The sequence below is a fragment of the Budorcas taxicolor genome, chromosome 9 (genome assembly GCF_023091745.1).
Source record: "Budorcas taxicolor isolate Tak-1 chromosome 9, Takin1.1, whole genome shotgun sequence".
Classification (NCBI taxonomy): Eukaryota; Metazoa; Chordata; class Mammalia; order Artiodactyla; family Bovidae; genus Budorcas; species Budorcas taxicolor.
In genome coordinates this window covers 73,378,580-73,401,903 of record NC_068918.1, presented here as the reverse complement: position 1 = coordinate 73,401,903, position 23,324 = coordinate 73,378,580, and the positions used below count along the sequence as shown (strand labels likewise).

The 23,324-nt window shown below is 40.0% G+C and overlaps 1 protein-coding gene across 1 annotated transcript in view; it reads right to left on the bottom strand.

The window, feature by feature from the left end:
* UTRN (utrophin) overlaps positions 1–23,324 on the bottom strand; it is a 543,338-nt gene that overhangs the window by 9,064 nt on the left and 510,950 nt on the right. The window contains exons 66-71 of the mRNA XM_052646047.1: positions 19,244–19,282; positions 18,952–19,017; positions 17,152–17,217; positions 3,975–4,133; positions 3,341–3,581; positions 420–528 (exon numbers count right to left, since the gene is read on the bottom strand). Coding sequence (XP_052502007.1) covers positions 420–528; positions 3,341–3,581; positions 3,975–4,133; positions 17,152–17,217; positions 18,952–19,017; positions 19,244–19,282 — 680 coding nt within the window. The remainder of the gene's footprint in view (positions 1–419; positions 529–3,340; positions 3,582–3,974; positions 4,134–17,151; positions 17,218–18,951; positions 19,018–19,243; positions 19,283–23,324) is intronic.

The window sequence follows — 23,324 nt, the reverse complement described above, 5'->3', positions numbered from 1 at the left end:
AGCCCTGGGCAGAGAAAACTATATCTGATGTGATATTCTTTAGTCGTTTATTCTCAATGTGTACAACTATGAAATTTCAGAGACAGAAGTTTATTGAAAAAAAAAATCATTCCTAAGGCAAAGAACAAAATTACCTGTTGCTCATCCCAAAAGGAAGGAGCTCTTTTTCCCCTCTCATTAAAATTCGAGTCACTACTACACCTTACACAAACAAGTGCATTATAGTTTATTATTCTAAAATGCTTGCTTTTTTTGGTATTGTTAAAATGGCTTTGTACCAGCTGAGATGAAAGAGAATACAAATTCCCTTATGCTTAAGGCACGCATGTGCAAGAATGTTATTTAAAATGAAAAGTGCACAAATGGCAAAGCCCGGGGTAGACCAGGGGAGAGAGTAGCTGAGTCTTGCGGACACAGACCTGCCTGGTGGAACTGTGGGCCCGGGTCTGGATCCAGCGAATAGTTCAGTGCCGACTGCTGAGGGGAAGCCCAAGGGGAGACGCCATTGATTTGTGAATCAGATTCAGGCTGAAATCACATTCAGAGGTTAGAATTGAAGAGATTCAAAAAGTGATTAAAGAAAACATTTCTGTTTCTAACTTCCCTTCCCCAGCTACGGATAGTTAAATCACGTAACATCCTTCACCCTCAGTCATTTTCAAATACGCTTTAACATCAGTTGGTGGACTCACTAGTGTTCAACTGAGGACCAAATGGTCCTTCCCTTTGGATCTGAGAACTTTGAAGAATTCACTTGGTTATATGGCAGGATTTACCTATCAATGTCAGGGTCATTCCCTCAATTGTTCTACTACTTTTATGTCAACCAAGTGATTTTGGAAAGGTGTTTCATTCATCTTTAAAATTAACACTGCTTCTCATCCAGTAAATTTATCTAATTTATAAATTATGCTAATTTTTAATTTAAATCAATATTTAAGGGCAATATTGGAGAGCGGTAAAGGGTATGATTTTGGTTTTTTTGGTTTTTTATTGAAGTTGCTTTACAATGTTGTGTTAGTTTCTCTTGTACAGCAAAGTGAGTCAGTTATACATGTATACATATATTCACTCCTTTTAGATTCTCATATAGGTCATTATAGAGTACTGAATAAAGTTCCCTGTACTTGAAGAGCATGATTTTGGATTCAGCTGCTTGGATACAGACTTGGTCACTCAGAGATGTCTAATTCTGAGGCAATTTTACAACTATCTATTTTTTATTTACACAAACCTAGATTTTTTTTTAATTTAAAAACTAGGGTTGGTGATAAGACTATCTGCACGGGAGGGCTTTGTGAAGGAGGTGATCAATTAGTAGTGATTGGAATGGAATCTGACACACCTAATAAATACTTCACAAAGGCAGGAAGGTTGAAATGGTGATGGATAGATACATTGACAGGTACATGGTCAGATTAGAAGAGTGTGATTCATTGTAAAGGCAATGCAGAAGTTCCATTGATTTTGATGCTGTTTGTTTCCATTAAATCTATATTAGCCGAAGTCTGGCAGTTTTGCTAGTTTTTACTATCAGAGTTGAATTTTCCATCAACTTTTGGCATTCATGCTAGGTCATTAAGAAGAGATAAGAGCCTTATCGTCTAGAATATACAGAGCTATTTAGATATCCGATACCTTGTAAGGCATTACTGTGTAATTCTGAAGGCTCATGAGCCATTAGGCAGCTCAGTCTAATGGGAGGAAGAGAGTGGGGGGAGGCAGGGAGTGAGCAGGAGAGCCTTGGCCCTCTTCAGAGCATCACCAGGCTACAGCAAACAAAACTTTCAAGCACAACTGCCTTCCACAGCAATTCTACCTGTGCCCTAAGTCCTTAATACTCACACTTCATATTCTAAATGAGAGAGTTCGAGGAAAAAGTCATCTTTTGTCCAGGCACCATTCAGAAACATCATACTTACAATATTGACAATATAGTTTTTCTGTTGTACGGGAGTGACATCAAGGTAAGCACCTAATATTCGAAGGACTAAGAGAAAGCCTGCCAGGCCTTGGGGAAGGTCTAAATAATGCACAGTTTCTAAATAAACCTTCTCCCAAACAGTCTCATGGAAAGTCTGAAACAATGACAGACATTCAGATAGTATAAGGGGTGTTTTGTGGCCTGCTGTATAGGTAATGCAAAAATTACACTGTTTTGAATGATTCTGACAAGTTAAAAGACACTGCTAAGCAACTGTGAAAAGATGGTTTTCTAAAATTTGAGAAAATCATTGGAGAGAAAGTTGTCTCTGCCTTTGATTCATACATCATTTCTGGAGAAAAGCATTCCTATTCACTGTCTAGGGGCCCCCACACTACATGGGCCAGAGAAGAAAGCTAAAGATAGCATGAATGTTGATCTCAGGGATTCTTCAGGAGAAGGAATTTCCAGGCCCATCGTCTGGGATTCTTCACAATAAACACCTGCTGCAAAGATATCTTCACTACTAGCTCTGTGACATGATCCCCGCTCTTCAGCTGCTAGATGTAATCAGTTACTTAATTCTCCAAAGTGTGTATGTCTTTATAGATGATACTATCTTGTTATATATCATACTATCTTGTTATGGTCCCTAACAAGATTGCAGAAACTATATCTGATGCTTCTTTTATATCCCAAAGAACAGTGTGTTTCAAAATCGCAGGCTATTATCCACTGATGAGTTATAAAATTGGGCCTGACCAACACTAAGAAAGATAGAAGAAAAATGAAAGGGAAGAGAGGAAGGAGGGGGAAGGAAGAAGGGGGGAAGGAAAATAGAAAGAGGCAGTATTTTTTAGTAACAGCAATTAGTATTTTGTATCCATCATACTCGTATGCATTCATCATAATGCAAATTGTATTTTTATTGTCGAGAAAGTTTGCAAACAACTGCCATAAAACATGGTGCTATGTGAGGAAATAATAGCTGAAAATTAATAAACATCTGTTACTTAATTTCTTGAAAATAGTTTATGGGAAGGAGGTTTTAGCATGAAGAGTTCAGGTCACTTCCTTTCCCTTAATATCCACAGATGTTTCCCAAATGTAATTTATGCAGATGTATGTGACAGGATCTTTTCCCTTAACCTATTCAGAGCTGAGACAGATTTCAGTCTTAAAGAAGAATGAGCAATTCCATCTTAAGCTGGGAAAATGCTTTTTTTTTTTTTTTTTGGTGCCAGTGAGGATTTAATGTTGATGTTTGTAGAAGGATTTCTAAGCCAGTTGAAATCAAGTATGGAGAGGAGAAACCAGAAGTGAATCTTTCTACTGACTCTGGGACTGGGCGCCATGGGACGTGGGACTAGGGCAGATGGTGTGGGGACAGGGGACGCCAGGTTCCACACACTCTACCTGCTCTAGCAGCTGCCGAAGTCGGTGGAGCTGAGACTCCAACTGCTTGTTGTGATCTTCTAAAATCTGCATCCTAGCCTCCAGCCGACCTTTGTGCTGCCTGAGGAGTTTCGCCTCTGCTATAAGTTCTGAATCCTCAGACGTGTGATGCGGGGACACAACAGACTCTGGAGGGGAGCCGACGGGGAGGCCCCTTCTCAAGTGCTGCTCTTTCAGCTGCTCGTATTCCACCTGCAGATTTCTAGTGGAGAAGTGAAAACTAGAATTAGTATTGGACATATCACCTTCTTTCCAAAATTGCCCATGAGCTCCAAAGGTAGCCCAGGCTACTTACTTCCTCATAGGTAAAAACATTTATCAATGAGACAAGCAAGCATGATTAAAACCGCAGCTTTAAATAAATAGATGTTCTAACAGACAGCACCCCTGAACCCTGGAATGTAGCTGTAATCTGCACCCAGCTGCCCAGTGTGTTAATGACCTCTGAAACTTTGCCTCCACGGTATTTCCTGGACAATAGTCCTGAAAAAAGAATGGGTAAGGGCCACGTGGAAGTGCATATGAAAGGATTTCCCATGAGAAGTCTTCTCAGGGTGAAAGACTTCTTGATTTCGCCGAAGTCTATCTAGCACACCTTTGTTCTTCCTCCAGGTCGGCAATGATCCGCTCCAGTTCTCCACGTTCTTCCCTTTCTACCAACTTCAGGATCTGAGCTGGACTCTGGGGCTGGCTCACTGGGGACTCCCCTCCGAGCGTCTGGCAGTATTGCTGGATGAGAGCATGCTCGTCCTCCCTGAGGTGACAAAGCAGATATACACAAAGGCTCACATTTGGAGGTGGATGTCGCTGGACATAGAGGAAGTAGAAACGATGACAGTCAGGCTGGCTGCTGAGCCTCTACTGCCTTAAAACCCAACGCCCCTATAAGGTGTCCGACTCTTTGCGACCCCACGGACTGTAGCCTACCAGGCTCTTCCATCCGTGGGATTTTCCAGGCAAGAGTATTGGAGTGGGTTGCCATTTCCTTCTCCAGAGAATCTTCCCGACCCAGGGATCGAACCCAGGTCTCCTCATCAGACACTAAATCCACTAGCTCCTTGACCCTGGACTTCTCAATCTCCAAAACTATAAGAAAAAATGCTTGTCATTTATAAACCACCCAGTTTAAAGTATTTTGCAATCACTGTCCCAATCAAGTACTTGATTTCACTATCTTTAGCATGTGGTTGAAAGCAATTTTATAATGCTTTGTAACCCAAAGGGTGGTAGAGGCTAATTGTTACATTCTTTCATGTAAGTAATTTAGTATAAATTATAATTGTAGATATTTATAAAATATCTCTATTTATTCTATTTGATATTATCAGCGCATCATTTCTAGGATCAATCATTCTGTATTAAACAAGGAATTCCATTTAATTCACTTGGGTTCTCCCACTTTTCTAACTACTTGTCTAATGGACTAGATGTATTAATAATGTGGTCAAATAGAATAACTGACAAACAGAAGCATAAGAGATTAGACAAAGTTGACATGTTTATGGGAAGGAAATGCTTTACCAGCAAGCTTGGAATCCCTCTCCTTCTTTTACCAGAAATCCAGTCAGTCAGTGTCAGTCGCTCAGTCGTATCCAACTCTTTGCGACCTCATGGACTGTGGGAACTCCAGGTTCCTCTGTCCACGGGATTCTCCAGGCAAGAATATTGGAGTGGGTTGCCATTCCCTTCTCCAGGGATTTTCCTGACCCAATGATTGAACCTGGGTCTTCAGCACTGCAGGCAGATTCTTTACCATCTGAGCCACCAGGGAAGCCCAGAGATCCAGTCAGATCTTGTAAATATGCAAATGACAGATTTCCTGGTTAATGCTAGCAGGAGAGTCCTGCTACACAATACCTTGGGCAGATCGTACCTGATCTGTTTTTTATGGCTTTTGGTAAACAAGTCCTGGAATCTATGGATGTATAGGGTGCATGCGTGCACGCTGTTGCCTTAGTCATGTCTGACTCTCTGTGATCCTATGAACTGTAGCCTGCCAGGCTCCTCTGTCCATGGGATTTTTCTCCAGGCAAGAATACTGTAGTGGGTTGCCATGTCCTCCTCCAGGGAATCTTCTCGAACCTGCACGTCTTACGTCACCTGCATTTTCAGGCAGGTTCTTTACCACCAGTGTCACCTGGGAAGCATGTATAGGGTAGGGCTTCAGAAAAACATCTTGTAAGTTATGCAGGAATCAGAGTATAAAATGGAGCTATCCCATGCCTAAACCAGTTCCCTCCTGTGTAATGATGTGACTGTAAATATTCCTTAAAGAGCTTGTCTGTTGCTCTAGGGTCAGGGCACATCCTATCGCAGCCAGAAGGAACCAGGTGAGTGGCACGGGCAGGCCTGGACCTTTTGCTTATGCCCTGGAGCTGATGAACATGCTTGATACTGGGCAAGATCTGTGACTCTGAGTCGCTTGAAAATATAACCTTGTGTTATCACAGTTTACTCTGATAAAGAGAGGACATGAAATTTCATCTGAGAGGTAGTGCATTCTTAGAAAAGTTGTGTCCTGATCATTGAGATCAGAGTGATACAAAGAAGCAAATGAAAATAATGAATGTTAGGGCTGCAAAACCACCAAAGCAAAGGTTCAAATGAGCCCCTTGTTAGTCTACATTGCTCCTTTATCAGTAAACTTCCCTAACCTCACCTTCCTTCTATTATCAAATGAATAAAAAAGGAATAAACTGGAAATAAGAAACACAGATGGGAAGGATTGAAATAAGCTATGGCATCATCCTTTGATGACCAGTCTTGTAAAAAGGCGGTATCACTGTGAAATAAATAAGGAAGCCTTGAGAAGAATCTCACACTTGCTCCTAAATTTAGAAGGATGAGGATAAGAAGGAAGAATGGCTCCTGCACTACTGCAGGGCAGCAGTGTTTGAAAGCAGAACCCAAAGCTCTTAGGATGCCCATGGAGCAAAGTCAGACAGAAACGTGGCAAGGAGGTGTGCGCACGTGCATTTTGAGGAGGGAGAGGGTATTTTCTTGATAGGGAATAAATGGGTAATTTATTATTGTACCCTAAACCTAACCGTATTATGAAGGAGCAGAGAAGGCTATGAGGCTAATGTACCATCACAGGGACACCAATTAGCTGCTAAGGATGACAAGACTCTAATTCAGTAATGCTTGGAGTCACTTCACCCAATTCAAGTAAAGAGAAAGACCATAACGAGAGGGGATTATAAAGTACATATCAGATATATGGACAGAACAAATGGACAAATTGGAAAGATACAGTGTGTATAAAACAAATAATAAAAATAATTAAAAAGTAAGAGTAAAGCAGAACATTTAAAATATTTCTTAGGCCAAAAAAGCTGAGTATAGAAATCAAAAAGACTGAGTATGCAAAAAAAGAAGCAGTAACAAAAGAAAAGTGCTCATATATATCCCAGTGAAATTTTATCTCATCAGAATAAAGCATCACAAGCAATCAGACAGAAATCAAAACAAAACAATAAATCATTTATAAAGAAATAAAAAAGTTTAGCCTCCTACTCTCCATAATGTTTAATGTCCAAAGATACTGGTCAATGCCTATAGTCCTAACCTGGCCATTCTTCTGACCAGCCAGGTTATATAAATATACAGGAAAGCACTTTGTCCATAATGCAAAAGAAAGAAAGAGCAACAATAATGCAAAACAGAACCAAATTAGGTGGTAATCTCAGGGATTGTAATAAATAAGAGTGATAAACTCATGCTCACATTGGTTTAAAAAGCAATTAATTATATAATTCCTGAGTAACTCGCCTGAAAGAAAATCAAAGACCAGAGTAAAAGTTGAAAAAAAAATACTATAAGGACAAGTTAGAGGAAAGCCTGGCCCCTATAAGCTCCCTGGCAGACCTATGATTGGATTATAGACCCTCACATGGTGCCTCTCCCATATTTAATGTCCCATAAATGGACATTAATCCATTTATGTCCTTGGAGCACTTATGCCTTCAGGCACCTGACCTCAGGAATTATACTTAATGCTCAGTATTAACACCAACTAAATATCTGTTTTAGAAATTTGGGGACTATCCACAGTGAAACAAGTACAAACAGCTAAGACCTGAGATGCATCTTGCTGTCAACATTTATATAGATTCATTTCTTTTGGGAAGTGTATGGGGCTTTAACATAATATTATTATTTTAAAAATATAAGTACCATCATCATCTCTATCATTACATTCTTTTAATAAGGTGTCTGGAAGAAAATTAAGACAATTTTTCCAAAACTAAGAATTTAAATATCATTCATATATAACATATAATTTTAGTCTTAAGTGGTTTTCACAGACTACTAGTCCTAAAAGTTAAATATAAAAATAGATATAGTTGAGTTCTTAATTATACAGTCATGAGGTACCAGATTAAAGTCATTTAACATCAATAGTGTGCCCAGTGCTAAAATAGAAAATGCCACCAACATGTGGACTGTACCAATGAAATACAATTAGATAGAACACCATTACACTGTATTTAAGTCATGCATAGTAAACACTGTCTAGATTACAAAATTAGTACTTATCCAATGACAAAAGAACTGTGATTCATTGAATGACCTTTTGCAAGTAACACATAAACAAAAATAACAATAATTTCCTTCCTTTAAAGATTTGTTTTGTTCCAGGCTCCAGAGTTGCAAACAGCAACGCCAGTGCAAATCATGCCAGCACACCAATTTCATCCTTCCACATACAACAAGGTCACTCAAGAGAGGAGGTGGAGTGAGATACCCTGATGGCAATGGCCTAAGGAAATGTCCTTGGGTTTCAGCTAAGATTTCCCAGGACTATCCTGGGTCCTGTCTCTTTTTGAGACAGGCCTGGTTCATTCTTTGAAATGAAAGAAAATTAAGTTGTGTCTGACTTGCAGTCCCAAGAACCGTAGCCTGCTAGGCTCCTCTACCCATGGGATTCTCCAGGCAAGAATACTGGAGTGGGTTGCCATTTCCTTCTCCAGGGGAACGTCCCAACCCAGGAATTGAACCCAGGTCTCCCACATTGCAGGCAGATGCTTTATCAACTGAACTACTCAGGAAGCCTTGAAAGAAAATTAGTATCCTAAAATGAATGCGTTTACAATTTCCAAGTTAAACTTTCAGAAGAAAAGGGAGTACTGTGGATTAGGTTTTAGTTCAGTTCAGCCGCTCAGTCGTGTCTGACTCTTTGCAACCCCATGAATTGCAGCACGCCAGGCCTCCCTGTCCATCACCAACTCCCAATTAGGTTTATGTGAGGTAAAATGCCATGAGATTAATTCAGGCCTAGGCTGAAGAAGTAGCAGCCCATGATGCATGAAGGGTCAACAACTCTTAGTAATTAACCAGATTCACCAAGTGGCACTAGTGATAAAGAACACCCGCCTGCCAATGCAGGAGACATAAGAGACCCCGGTTTGATCCCTGTGTTGGGAAGATCCCCTGGAAGAGGACATGGAAACCCACTCTAGTATCCCTGCCTAGAGAATTTCATGGACAGAGGAACCTGGCCATCTACAGTCCATGGGGTCGCAAAGAGTCAGACACAACTGAGTGACTAACACTTTCACAGAAGATGAATGCTGTGAGGGGCCAGGGAACTGGTTCCACAGACCAATTTGAGGGACAGAGAATGGCTCAAATTGCAGGATAGGATACAAATGACTAAAAGGGCCTGGGGTAACTTGGAATTACAAGCTCAAGTCTCAAAATTCATACCTCAAGGCAGGGGCTTTCTTTTACTGTTGACAGCTGAGACCACCTAAAAACCAAATTTGGGAGGTTGGGCACAGCAGATGCTGAATTACAAAATCTTCTCCTTGGGTCTGGACTGTGAAGCTGGAGCACAGATGGACATGAGCAGAAGCAGAACAAGGACAGAAGGGACTAGAAGGATGTGTGGATGCTCTGACCCTCCCACCTCCCCGACTGCTGGAAGCCCTCCCTTCCCACACCAGCTGAGGCAGTGAAGTGAGGCAGTGAGGCATGGTCAAGGGTGCCTGTGCCTGGAGCCAGGATGCCTGAGTCTGAATCCCAGCTCCACCAGTGACTACAAAATCCTGGACAACCTCCTTCAGCTTGTGGGATCCTGATTTCCTCCTCTATAAAGTGGTGTAATGAGAACAAGAGCATCATGGACAATTGAATAAGCGACCATGGGCAAAGTGCCTAGAACAGTGCCTGCTTGGCTCTTGCCTGCCTGCATGCTCAGTTGCTTCAGTTGTGTTCAACTATTTGAGACCTTATGGACTGTAGCCCACCAGGCTCCTCTGTCCATGGGATTCTCCAGGCAAAAATACTGGAGTAGGTTGCCATTTCCGCCTTCAGGGGATCTTCCCAACCTAGGGATCAAACCCATGTCTCCTGCATTTCCTGCATTGCAGGCAGCTTCTTTACCACTGAGTCACCAGGGAAGCCCTGCCTGGCTCTTAAGAGTCGCCATATCAAGGAGGAGATGGTGGTTGTTTTTGCACCATCACCATTATTATTCAAGAGATATTTGCTAATATTTCTACACCCTTGCTTGGAATAACAAAAACCTCAACTCACGAGGGCCTAGGGGTAAGGTGGAGAATTCAAGAGAGAGGAAAAATTCCAAAAATTATTGTGGAAGTTTGCTAACATACAATTTTTGGCTTAAGGCACTCTGAATTGTTTTTTTTTAACCCTTCCCAACAACAATAAAAATTACTAGTACCTTGGGATTTAAATTGCTAATACTGATGTTGGTTGCCTCCAGACAGATCTGAGAGTGAAGCAGAAGAGTCAAGCCTGCCTTAAAAAGCCACTGATCCCTCATTCAGAAGTTGGCAATACTGTTAGGTGGCACTGAATACTGTCATCTATTGTCTCTGGGGATTGTATCAGTATCCTACCAATGCCAGAGCCTTAAGAAACTTCCAGGAAAAGGCCAGGGTGTTAAGAGTATATTAAACACATGTGTGTGTGCTAAGTAGCTTCAGTTGTGCCCAGTTCTTTGTGATGCTATGGACTGTAGCCTGCCAGGCTCCTCTGTCCATCGGATTCTTCAGGCAAGAATACTAGAGTGGGTTGCCGTGCCCTCTTCCAGGGGATGTTTCTGACCCAGGGATTGAATCTGCATCTCTTAAGTCTCTTGCATTGGCAGGCAGGTTTTTTACCACTAGCGCCACCTGCAAAGCTCATATTGCACATACACCTCCTGCTACTATAATCAGGTCCTGTAAGAAATAGATAAGCCTTGATCCTAGCTAAAAGCAAAGAAAGAACAACATTGTGTCTTGTTAAGGGCAGCAAACATTTCTTACTGTATCCCATGATCTAAGATGCTAAATTATTAGATGGGAAACTTAGCAGGAGAGCCAGGAAAATAGTAGGTTTCATTCTTAACTCTGCTCTCATGAGGAGCGCTGTCAATTCAAAGGAGGGAATAGTCACCCTCATTGGGATAAGCTATCCACTGGGAGAAAAGATATTTATTATCGTAATACTTAGTCACTTTGTCAAGTCAATAATGCCAATTAAAATGAAAATATTTGGGGCTTCCCTGGTGGCAAAGTTGTGAAGAATCCACCTGTAATTCAGGAGACTCAAGCTCAATGGCTGGATTGGGAAGATCCCCTGGAGAAGGAAAAGGCAATCTGCTCCAGTGTTCTTGCCTGGGAAATCCCATGGACAGAGGAGCCTGGTGGGCTACAGTTCATGGGCTTGCAGAAGATTTGAACATGACTTGGTGACTAAACAACAACAATGAATTTTGTCAAACCACCAGACTTAGGTCCTAAGAAGGACTTCGAAGGTTGAGTCCTGGTTAGATTTCTCACTTGAATGATCCCTGCATGTTCATAGGAAAAGACCCCCAAAATACTCAGTAGTTTAAAGTGTGGAAGAGCAAAGGACTTCCAGATTGGCTCTATCAAAGTAAGACTTCTTAAAATATTCATCAAAAATATTAATGTATCAGTAACTAGACAACAATTTCTCTTTAATGATTTATACATTCTTACACTATTTATCTAATCTCCCACAAAAGGGAAAATTTGCTTCCTTGCCTTTTCTAGTAACTCAAGGCCATCACATTCCTTCACTTTCAAAGCCAGCAGTGTAGCACCTGTAAAATCTCTTTGTATCTCACCTCTGCTCCCAGAGTGTGTATCCCAAACTCTGACTCTCCTCCTTCTTACAAAGACCCTTGCAGCTACACTGGGCCCACCCAGATAACCCAGGCTAATCTCCCCATCTCAAAATCCTTAATTTAGTCACTTGTGCAAAATCCCTCTTGCCATGTAAAGTCACAGTCATAGGTGTCAGGGATTAGGATGTGGATTTCTTTGGGGGCCTATTATTCTTTCTACTTTAAATGACCTCACCATGCTCCTCCTCTATCCGTCTCCCTGCTAGGCCATAAGATACTGAAGACAGCATCGACCTTTACAGAACTGGGCACGTGTCAGGGGTGTGCTGCTAAGTGTTTACCAGCAGCTTCTCTACAAGATAAATAAAAAGGTCCTGCTTTGTAGCATTCCTCGTCCAAGGTAAGGAGCAGCGGCTGTGCTTTGCTGGAGCAGCCGTGAAGAGATACCCTACGCCCAAGGTAAGAGAAACCCAAGTAAGATGGTAGGTGTTGCAAGAGGGCATCAGAGGGCAGACACACTGAAACCATACTCACAGAAAACTAGTCAATCTGATCACACAGACCACAGCCTTGTCTAACTCAATGAAACTAAGCCATGCCTGCGGGGCAACCCAAGACGGGTGGGTCATGGTGGAGAGGTCTGACAGAGTGTGGTCCACTGGAGAAGGGAATGGCAAGCCACCTCAGTATTCTTGCCTTGAGAACCCCATGAACCCCATGAAAAGGCAAAATGATAGGATACTAAAAGAGGAACTCCCCAGGTCATTAGGTGCCCAATATGCTACTGGAGATCAGTGGAGAAATAACTCCAGAAAGACTGAAGGGATGGAGCCAAAGCAAAAACAATACCCAGCTGTGGATGTGACTGGTGATAGAAGCAAGATCCGATGCTGTAAAGAGCAATACTGCATAGGAACCTGGAATGTCAGGTCCATGAATCAAGGCAAATTGGAAGTGGTCAAACAAGAGATGGCAAGAGTGAACGTCGACATTCTAGGAATCAGCGAACTAAAATGGACTGGAATGGGTGAATTTAACTCAGATGACCATTATATCTACAACTGCAGGCAGGAATCCCTCAGAAGAAATGGAGTAGCCATCATGCTCAACAAAAGTCTGAAATGCAGTACTTGGATGCAGTCTCAAAAACGACAGAATGATCTCTGTTAGTCTCCAAGGCAAAGCATTCAATATCACAGTAATCCAAGTCTATGCCCCAACCAGTAATGCTGAAGAAGCTGAAGTTGAACGGTTTTATGAAGACCTACAAGACCTTTTAGAACTAACACCCCCAAAAGATGTCCTTTTCATTATAGGGGACTGGAATGCAAGTGTAGGAAGTCAAGAAACACCTGCAGTAACAGGCAAATTTGGCCTTGGAATGTGGAATGAAGCAGGGCAAAGACTAATAGAGTTTTGCCAAGAAAATGCACTGGTCATAGTAAACACCCTCTTTCAACAACACAGAGAAGACTCTACACATGGACATCACCAGATGGTCAACACCGAAATCAGATTGATTATATTCTTTGCAGCCAAAGATGGAGAAGCTCTATACAGTCAACAAAAACAAGACCAGGAGCTGACTGTGGCTCAGATCATGAACTCCTTATTGCCAAATTCAGACTGAAATTGAAGAAAGTAGGGAAAACCACTAGACCATTCAAGTATGACCTAAATCAAATCCCTTATGATTATACAGTGGAAGTGAGAACTAGATTTAAGGGACTAGATCTGACAGATAGAGTGCCTGATGAACTATGGATGGAGGTTCATGACATTGTACAGGAGACAGGGATCAAGACCATCTCCATGGAAAAGAAATGCAAAAAAGCAAAATGGCTGTCTGGGGAGGCCTTACAAATAGCTGTGAAAAGAAGAGAAGTGAAAAGCAAAGGAGAAAAGGAAAGCTATAAGCATCTGAATGCAGAGTTCCAAAGAATAGCAAGAAGAGATAAGAAAGCCTTCTTCAGCGATCAGTGCAAAGAAATAGAGGAAAACAACAGAATGAGAAAGACTAGAGATCTCTTCAAGAAAGCTAGAGATACCAACGGAACATTTCATGCAATGATGGGCTCAACAAAGGATAGAACTGGTATGGACCTAACAGAAGCAGAGATATTAAGAAGAGGTGGCAAGAATACACGGAAGAACTGACAAAAAAGATCTTCACGACCCAGATAATCATGATGATGTGATCACTCACCTAGAGCCAGACCTCTTGGAAAGTGAAGTCAAGTGGGCCTTAGAAAGCATCACTACAAACAAAGCTAGTGGAGGTGATGGAATTCCAATTGAGCTATTTCAAATCCTGAAAGATGATGTTGGGAAAGTGCTGCACTCAATATGCCAGCACATTTGGAAAACTCAGCAGTGGCCACAGGACTGGAAAAGGTCAGTCTTCATTTCAATTCCAAAGAAAGGCAATGCAAAAGAATACTCAAACTACCGCACAATTGTACTCATCTCACATGCTAGTAAAGTAATGCTCAAAATTCTCCAAGCCAGGCTTCAGCAATATGTGAACCGTGAACTCCCTGATGTTCAAGCTGGTTTTAGAAAAGGCAGAAGAACCAGAGATCAAATTGCCAACATCTGCTGGATCATGGAAAAAGCAAGAGAGTTCCAGAAAAACATTTATCTCTGCTTTATTGACTATGCTAAAGCCTTTGACTGTGTGGATCACAAGAAACTGTGGAAAATTCTGAAAGAGATGGCAATACCAGACCACCTGACCTGCCTCTTGAGAAATCTGTATGCAGGTCAGGAAGCAACAGTTAAAACTGGACATGGAACAACAGACTGGTTCCAAGTAGGAAAAGGAGTACGTCAAGGCTGTATATTGTTACCCTGCTTATTTAACTTATATGCAGAGTACATCATGAGAAACACTGGACTGGAAGAAACACAAGCTGGAATCAAGATTGCTGGGAGAAATATCAATAACCTCAGATATGCAGATGACACCACCCTTATGGCAGAAAGTGAAGAGGAGCTAAAAAGCCTCTTGATGAAAGGGAAAGAGGAGAGCAAAAAAGTTGGCTTAAAGCTCAACATTCACAAAACGAAGATCACGGCATCCGGTCCATTCAATTCTTGGGAAATAGATGGGGAAACAGTGGAAACAGTGTCAGACTTTATCTTTTGGGGCTCCAAAATCACTGCAGATGGTGACTGCAGCCATGAAATTAAAAGACACTTACTCCTTGGAAGGAAAGTTATGACCAACCTAGATAGTATATTCAAAAGCAGAGACAATACGTTGCCGACTAAGGTCCATCTAGTGAAGGCTATGGTTTTTTCCTGTGGTCATGTATGGATGTGAGAGTTGGACTGTGAAGAAGGCTGAGTGCCGAAGAATTGATGCTTTTGAACTGTGGTGTTGGAGAAGACTCTTGAGAGTCCCTTGGACTGCAAGGAGATCCAACCAGTCCATTCTGAAGGAGATCAACCCTGGGATTTCTTTGGAAGGAATGATGCTAAAGCTGACACTCCAGTACTTTGGCCACCTCATGCGAAGAGTTGACTCATTGGAAAAGACTCTGATGCTGGGAGGGATTGGGGGCAGGAGGAGAAGGGGACGACAGAGAATGAGATGGCTGGATGGCATCACGGACTCGGTGGACATGAGTCTGAGTGAACTCCGGGAGATGTTGATGAACAGGGAGGCCTGGCGTGCTGCGATTCATGGGGTCGCAAAGAGTCGGACACGACTGAGCGGCTGAACTGAACTGAACTGATGGTTTAAATACTTCAGTATGGCCAATTTAAGCTAATGACTTCACTGAATATAGAGCTGAAAAAAGATTCATAGTTGCACACCACCTGACACCCCTAGAGCACAGGTAACAGTAAAATGGGGTAAAATAACTAAGATGTGATGCATCCTGAGTATTATTTTTGTTATTATTTTAATCTAGTCTGTTGGTTTGCAAGTATATACATGGGCTTCCCAGGTGGCACTAGTGGTAAAGAACCTGCCTGCCAATGCAGGGGATATAAGAGACACGGGTTTAATTCTTGGGTCAGGCAGATCCCCTGGAGGAGGGCATGGCAATCCACTCCAGTATTCTTGCCTAGAGAATTACATGGACAGAGAAGCCTGGTGGGCTACAGTCCATAGGTATATACAAATGAATTTTAATAATGTCTTTGTTTAACAAGCAGCTTACAAACTTCCTGAAAATTTAACAACCAGCTCTCACAACTGCCTCCAGCACACCACTGCAATGTAGGCATGCAATGTTTTTTTTTGGATGGAAGAATGAGTTAATATATCTCTTGACAGTATATTAAAATGTATTCAGCTGTTACTCATATGATTATTTTGTCATTTCTCTGACATTAGTGCTAAATTTAAAAATCAATAGTGCCTTCTCTAATTTGAAAATAGGAAATACTAAATATGATTATTGCCTTTACTTGGATCACAAGGTGTGACAAACACATTTAAAGAATTTAAGTTTTGTTTTAATTAGTAGTTTTAAATTTTGTTTCATTCTTTAGCTATTTCTCAACCTTGATGGAAAATATGTTGATTTAGGATATTCAAGATACTTAACTGCTTTATAAGAAGTACATACTAAGAGTTTAAATATGAAACAAGCATTATGTATATGCTCTTACCTTGGTTTGGGAATTGTTCCAAACACACAGTACATTAATAATAATGTATAAGTCACTACTGTATTGTTATAAAGTACTAACTTGCTAATTTTTGAAATTGAAAATTGAAAAATCTCCTGAGAACTTTTATTTATAAGCTTAATGATAGTAAAACAATTAAAAACAAATATTGACCAGGAGACGTTTCATGTTAGAGTACCTTAGGTATTTCAACTTGGCTGTCTCTATGATCTTTTTTAGTATAAAATACTAAGAACCAAGTTTGACAACTTTCCTGGCAACCTTAGAGCTTCCCAACAGATCCAAACCACAATGACTGGGTGAGCCAACTAAGCTCCACACTACTGAAATCATAAGACACCATCCAGAATTGAAAATATTAATTCCAAGGTGGTGGAGGGTGGGGAAAGCTATAAAAGCAAGATGGCACACGACAGTGGAATAATCAGAGATAAAATATCTGCCAAGAAAGGTTTTTAAAAAGCATTCTAAAGTTAATGAGGCTTTTCCTAGTTGCTAATAAAATCAAATTATTGGCAGAGGAGTTAACACTTTCCAGTGAAGGGTAAGGAGTAGATGTTCAAGCCTGTATAGGTCATAACTATTAAATGGCAGAGATTATGGAGAAAATATGAGCACACAGAAGGAAAAGAATTTTACAGAATGGCACATATTCTATAGAATTAAATCTGTTAAATTAACAAGATGTAACAAGAATTACACCTGTTAAATTAACATCAGATAAATGGAATGAATATCTATACCTGTATTTATAAATAAATAAATATGATTTTCCTAGGGCAGATGAGTAGCCAAATATAGGATTTTCTTCAGTAACTTATATGAAACTAAATAAATAAACATATCCAATTTATACTATCATGGCTTGAAACCATAAAATCTATGTAGACATTTTTATAACCACACTTATCAATTTTGATTTGGATCAAAATTCAGAGCCACAGTCAATGAAGATTACTTCCAACAGCCATAATATAAGAACCAGCTTTCCAAGGCAGCACTAATTTCATGATTTACTTACACACTTCCTGTGGTAGAGCTGCTATCAGTGAGGAAAGACCCATTGGTCCTTTCCATTTGGGCCAGTCTGTAGAATGAAAATAAAGAGGTTAGAGAATGTGACCACACAGGGTATAGTTGATTGGTACAGCCTCCGTGTTTCTTAAACTGTCCTAATTCCCACAAAATCCAGAAGAGCTCAAATTCCCTAACAAGACTTTGAAATGAAAACGTCTAACGCTGAGTTCTGTTTCTATCATCACCACCATAAGGACTAAAGACTTTTATTTTACATCATGTTATGTAGTTTCCTAGTTGATCTCTCAGATTAAGTCAGTCTGCACTCTCGCACACATCTGATTATGTCCCTCTCCCTCTCATGTTTAAAGATTCTCCATAATGCCTCTTTACCAAAGGACAGAATCTTACTCCTTAGCAAGTGAAAGTGAAAGCCACTCAGTTGTGTCCAGCTCTTTGCAAGCCATGGACTATACAGTCCATGGAATTCTTCAGGCCAGAATTCCGGAGTGGGTAACCTTTCTCTTCTCCAGTGGATCCTCCCAACCCAGGGATCGTACCCAGGTCTCCCGCCTTGCAGGCAGACTTTTTACCAGCTGAGCCACAGGGAAAGCTCAGAAATATTAGAGTGGGTAGCCTATCCCTTCTCCAGTGGATCTTCCTGACCCAGGAATTGAACCAGGGTCTCCTGCATTACAGGTGGATTCTTTACCAACTGAGCTATCAGGGAAGCCCATCCTTAGCAAGTAGGCTCCGCATAACTGGACTTCAGCTTCTGTCCCTTCACTCTGTCTTGTCCTTTCCCCTTTCTCTACTTGCAATTCTTTAAATAAACTGTATTCTTTCTGAGCTCAATGCTTTTAAGCATGTTTTTCCACTTTTTCCTGAAATTTCTACTTGGCCTAGACTCAGCTCAAATGTTACTGTTTTTATTATGTTGCTTGAACTATAGCCTTTTATTTATTTTTTTTTTTCAGGTATTATATTTGTCCTTAAGATTTTCCACACCTTTTTAAAAAAGCTTTTCATTTTATTTTGAAGTATAGCTGATTAACAATATTGTGTTAGTTTCAGGTGGACAGCAAAGGGACTCAGCCATACATATACATGTATCCATCCTCCTCCAAACTCTCCTCCCATGCCAGCTGCTACATAACACTGAGTCGAATTCCCTGTGCTATACAGGAGGTCCTTGCTGGTTATCCATTTTAAATACAGTGAGGTGTACATGTTTATCCTAAACTCTCTGACTGTCCCATCCCATCATCCTTCCCCTCAGCAACCACAGGTTGAACTATAACCTTTTAAAGCATAGCCAGTTACTAACACTGCCAATGCCTAGTACATATTTGGTTGTATAAAAGTTTGTACAACTCAATAAGACCAGCTTATACTTTTATATTGTTTGGGAACTCCAAAATAAACCTCTATGGTAAAGTATGAGCATACATTTAATTACATATTGTAATTCATATGTACACCATCTCTGGGGAACACTTTCAATACTTTCATTCATTGAAACTGGGTTACATTATCTAAATCCTATTTGTACAGTGTTTGCATTCTCATGAGCTCACTAATCACATCCCATGGAGATTTACTCAGTAGAACATATTGCAAGTGTTTGGCAAACTGCAAATTACAGTATAGAAAGATGAAAGCCCAGATTTCAAATATAATAGAATCACCACTCCTGCAAAACTACGTCTCTTAAACCAAGGCATGTGAATGATATAAGCTTAATGCAGAATGAGATACATTCTGGGTGGCAGTGCAGTGGAGGGATCCCAGCAAAGTTTCTTACCGTGTAGCATACTGTTCTATTCTTGAATGGGTATCATCATGAAACAGCTGAGGAGACTGCGAAGGGCTGGAAGAAAGAAAGCAAAGAAACAGTTTTATGCCCACATATTGACAGATGTTACTATTAGGAATGTTAGCTTAGTTAAAAAATAAATTTGACATGCAAACAAACCACTAGGATTGTTACCCAGGAGGCAGAACTATTATTTTAGGATAAGAGTTTAGTAATCACCCCATGCTAGTAAAACTGATCAGAACATCCATCTTGTGCACACGGAGATGTGGATACTCACTCATAGTGCTCTGGCCACATACTGATGAGTGTGATAGGACTGCAAGGAGGGCAGAGGGAGACAAAAGTCATAGAAAACACACTTTAGAGCAATTTAAGACAAAAGCGGTCGGTCGGAGGGTCGGGAGTGGGATACATCTCAATCGTCTTCCACTCCTGCATTTGGTTGCCCTGAGGTCCACCATGAAAGAAGTCAAAACAAACAGAAATGACTGTTTATTCTAGAAAAGATGCTATGTATTCAAGTGCCTGCAGGGGCCTTTCCACAAATATTATAGGATATTTGTTATAACAGCAAACACATTTAAAGAGTCTGATTGGAAAAAGACAGAGAATGCTCTAAAATAGCTCAAAATTATGGGATAATTTAAAAAGTAATGTTTCATAATGTACTGGACAGAGGTGCAATCATATTTTTGTTTTTCCTGCAGAAGAAACTTGATCAGAAAGGAAAAGTTAAATACCAAAGACTACATTATATATTGATGGCAGAGTTGCAATAAAATGAGAATGTTCTGAATCTTTCCTCAATTTTATTTATTGTTTTTCAAAAGCATATTTTCCTGGCTGCAGCACATGGCATGTGGGATGTTAGTTCCCTGGCCAGGAATGGAACCTGTGCCACTTGCATTGGACACTCGAAGTCTTAACCACTGAACCGCTAGGGAAGTCCCCTTTGCCCAATTTTAAATAAAATCCAAATAAAGGTGTACACAGAGTATCTCAGCCTCACAGATACACTGAAAAAAGATACAGCCTAGATGTTCTCCTCTACACCTGGCCAAAATTCTCAATTATCCATAAACTGAAAGAAACATTGCTAGATCATGATACACTTTCACCAAACAAAATTTTATCCAGAAGTTCTATCCAAGAAACTGATAAAAGGAACACTGTCTATTAGAATCAGAGCTTGAGACTGGAACTTGATTATTCACTATCATTCCTAGCCCTGGAGATACACTCCAATCTCACAGCACTGCCTAGAAAACCCCAAGTCTGTAAGAAATATCGTTTGAAAACAAATGATCCTAATTAAAAGTTAGTTCAAACCCTAACCCTTTTTTATTGGGGGTGTGGGGAGGGGTGGGGGAATACTGATGAATGTGGAAATTTAAAAGCCTAAAGAAAACTAGTTGTCTAATTAAATAATGTCTCCTGCAAAAGGTAATGCTGGTTAAAACAAAGAAGAAGGAAAATTTATTCTACAGCTACTTGATTCTCCTATTTCTATTATAGATACATACTTAAGAAAAAGTTAACGATCTCATTATCTTCCATTGAGAAGCAAAAGTTGATGTCTGTAAAGTGAAGATTAAAAGATGACGGAAAGTCATCTTATTGGTGTGGAAAACCGAGATTCTTTGGACTTATTTCAAAAAAAGTCATTTATCTGGTCTGTGTTTGTCAGACATTTATACTGTAAATAGACTTAATTACCTATGTATAAAATAGACACAACAATGAAACAAAACAGTATTATTCAATAGTCTTTTCATATCACTACTTTTCGTTAACTCTGAAATACAGATGTTCAGTGTCAGATAAATGATTTTCTATACACTTTCCCTGGTGGCTCAGATGGTAAAGAATCTCTAAAGAATTTAGAGATCATTTCTAAAATTCAAGTATACCACAACATTTGCTGTGAGCTTTAAATGTAAGAAAAATACATGTGTGTGTGTATATATATATAAAATCTTAATTGAACTCACAAAAGCTTTGTGAAACTGCTTGACTGGTTCCTGTAAAGTTAATTCAGTTAGTACAATAGTGATTCATTGAACTAAGATAAGAATGGCAGAGGCAAAAAGCTGAACTGAAGAGTGTCAAAAGAAAGCTTCTTTATGTATTGTGAAAATTTCTGAGAAAAGAAAAAGATTAAAAAAAAACCTCTAGGCTTTATTGACTTCAAAGTACTTTGATTTGTAGAAAATATATTAACTGATAAGCTTTTTCATTTAATTTCAGAAGAAGAAAACTGGGCAATATTCTCCCTGAATTGTTAGAATCCATGATTAAAGGGGGTTAGGAAAAGACCAATCTCTGTGTTAGCCCAGACTTCATAATGCTGCCTCTCAACTGCGTTCCAGAGTGGTGTCTGAACAGGGTGTTTTGGCTAATCACACACTAATATGCAAGACTCTACTAAATATACTTAATGTTATAAGAAATATAATTCAGACTTTCTCTGAAGAATTTATAGACTTTTCAGTGCCTTAAATTCTCAGCAGACTTCTCACACTTCCCGTCTGTTTGCCTTTTGAAGTCCATTTGTCGCAGAGCAGGGCTCCCAGCGGCTCTGACAGATAAAGCTTCAGTGGCCCCTCCCCACTGCTCTTGAACACTGTAAACATCTTCACCTGCTTTACCAGACTGATCATGATCTGCTTCCTGCTTTCCTTTTCATTCCCATTTCTCGTCACGATTCTCAACTTGCCACTCCAGTTTCCAAAACAGGGTTGTCTTTCGGCTGTTGAAAATGTTTGCCTTGCTGGGAAACTCCCTCTCCTCCCCGGGTAGCAAACACTGAGTTTTTGGCCCTATTCATCTTTCAGTTCTGGGATGAACTGTCACTTCTTCCCAGTCCAGTGCTCCCACAACCATAATTCCACTTACTATGAGATGGTTCTTGCTACCATAAGAACTTAAAAAACCAAGAAACTCATCTATTCCACCTTAACCAATACATGTGGTAGTGGTGGTTGTTTAGTCGCTAAGTTTTTTCTGACTCTTGTGACCCCATGCACTGTAGCCCACCAGGCTCCTCTGTCCATGGGATTTCCCAGGCCAAAATACCAGAGTGGGTTGCCATTTCCTTCTCCAGGGGATCTTCCCAACCCAGGGATCCAACCCGGGTTTTCTGCATTGCAGGCGAATCCACTACCAATTGAGCCACCAGAGAAGCCCAACCAATACCAGGGAGAGGTGCCTATTTTATTCCTTTCAATTTTCAGGGAAACTAAGCTACCTTTTTAGCCAATAAATCTCACTCAATTCTCAAATTACTTTGTCACCCTTTGAGCTTGTTTCTCAGGTCTATTTTCAATGGTAAGAACTCTTTCATCAAGCTCTACTCATTTATTTTGATTTATTTTTGTGAAAAAAATCTTGCATAGTTATAAAATTAATTGAATAAACCTAAGCATGGGTTTGTTTACCTCCTTTTAATAATAACTAATTTTCCCATAAATCCCCTCCATGCATGCATGTATAATTACTGGATAGGGGATAAGACATTATATTTTGCAGGGATGAAAGAGAAAGAAGCAAAAGGAAATTCTAATCAGCTTCATAAATAACTTCAACACATTTACCACTTAACTGGTTTTTCTCCAATGTTCTCCTCCCACAAATAGGAGAATAAATGAAATCAAAACTTTTACTACCTATTCACATAAATTGTTACACCAGAAGATTAAGTGGCCCTGTACTAGAAAGGGCTCAGTAGAAAAATGAACTATACCAACTCCAAGAATACATTCTAGGATTAAAAAAGGAAGAAAATCTGCCCAATGTATCCAGTAGCTCATAAATCTTTTTCAAAAAAGGATCTCATGACATCTGATTTAATCTTACACTCCTTTTCTTTCCCTCATTTTCCTCTCACTGAAAATGCTGGTACATTCATCTTTGATGAAATGAAGCATCTTCAGAGTTACAGCCAAAAATCATAGCACAAAATTATTTGGCACACACTTTTCTGTTCTCTTTTCCTTTAACTGAATCACTCAGAACTATTAACGTCAGTCATTATTTTGACAGTGAAAGGCAAATTATCAAAATTGCTTAAAAGCAATTTAAAAGATCTATCTATCTGCATGACTCATACAAGGGAGGTAGCTATTTGGAACATAAAATGCCAATGGTTTATCCAAAGAGTCAAAAGCACATCACTATTTCAAACCTATCAAATTATCTTGTAAATAAAACCACGGTGTGATAATTCTATGCTTCAGGCCCTTACTCTAAAGGTTGTTTAGATCTGATACCAAGATAGGCAAAATTTTATCTTTATTAGGTATTCAGCATAGTTAAACTATATATTAGACACTAAAACAAATAAGAATGTATTATCATAT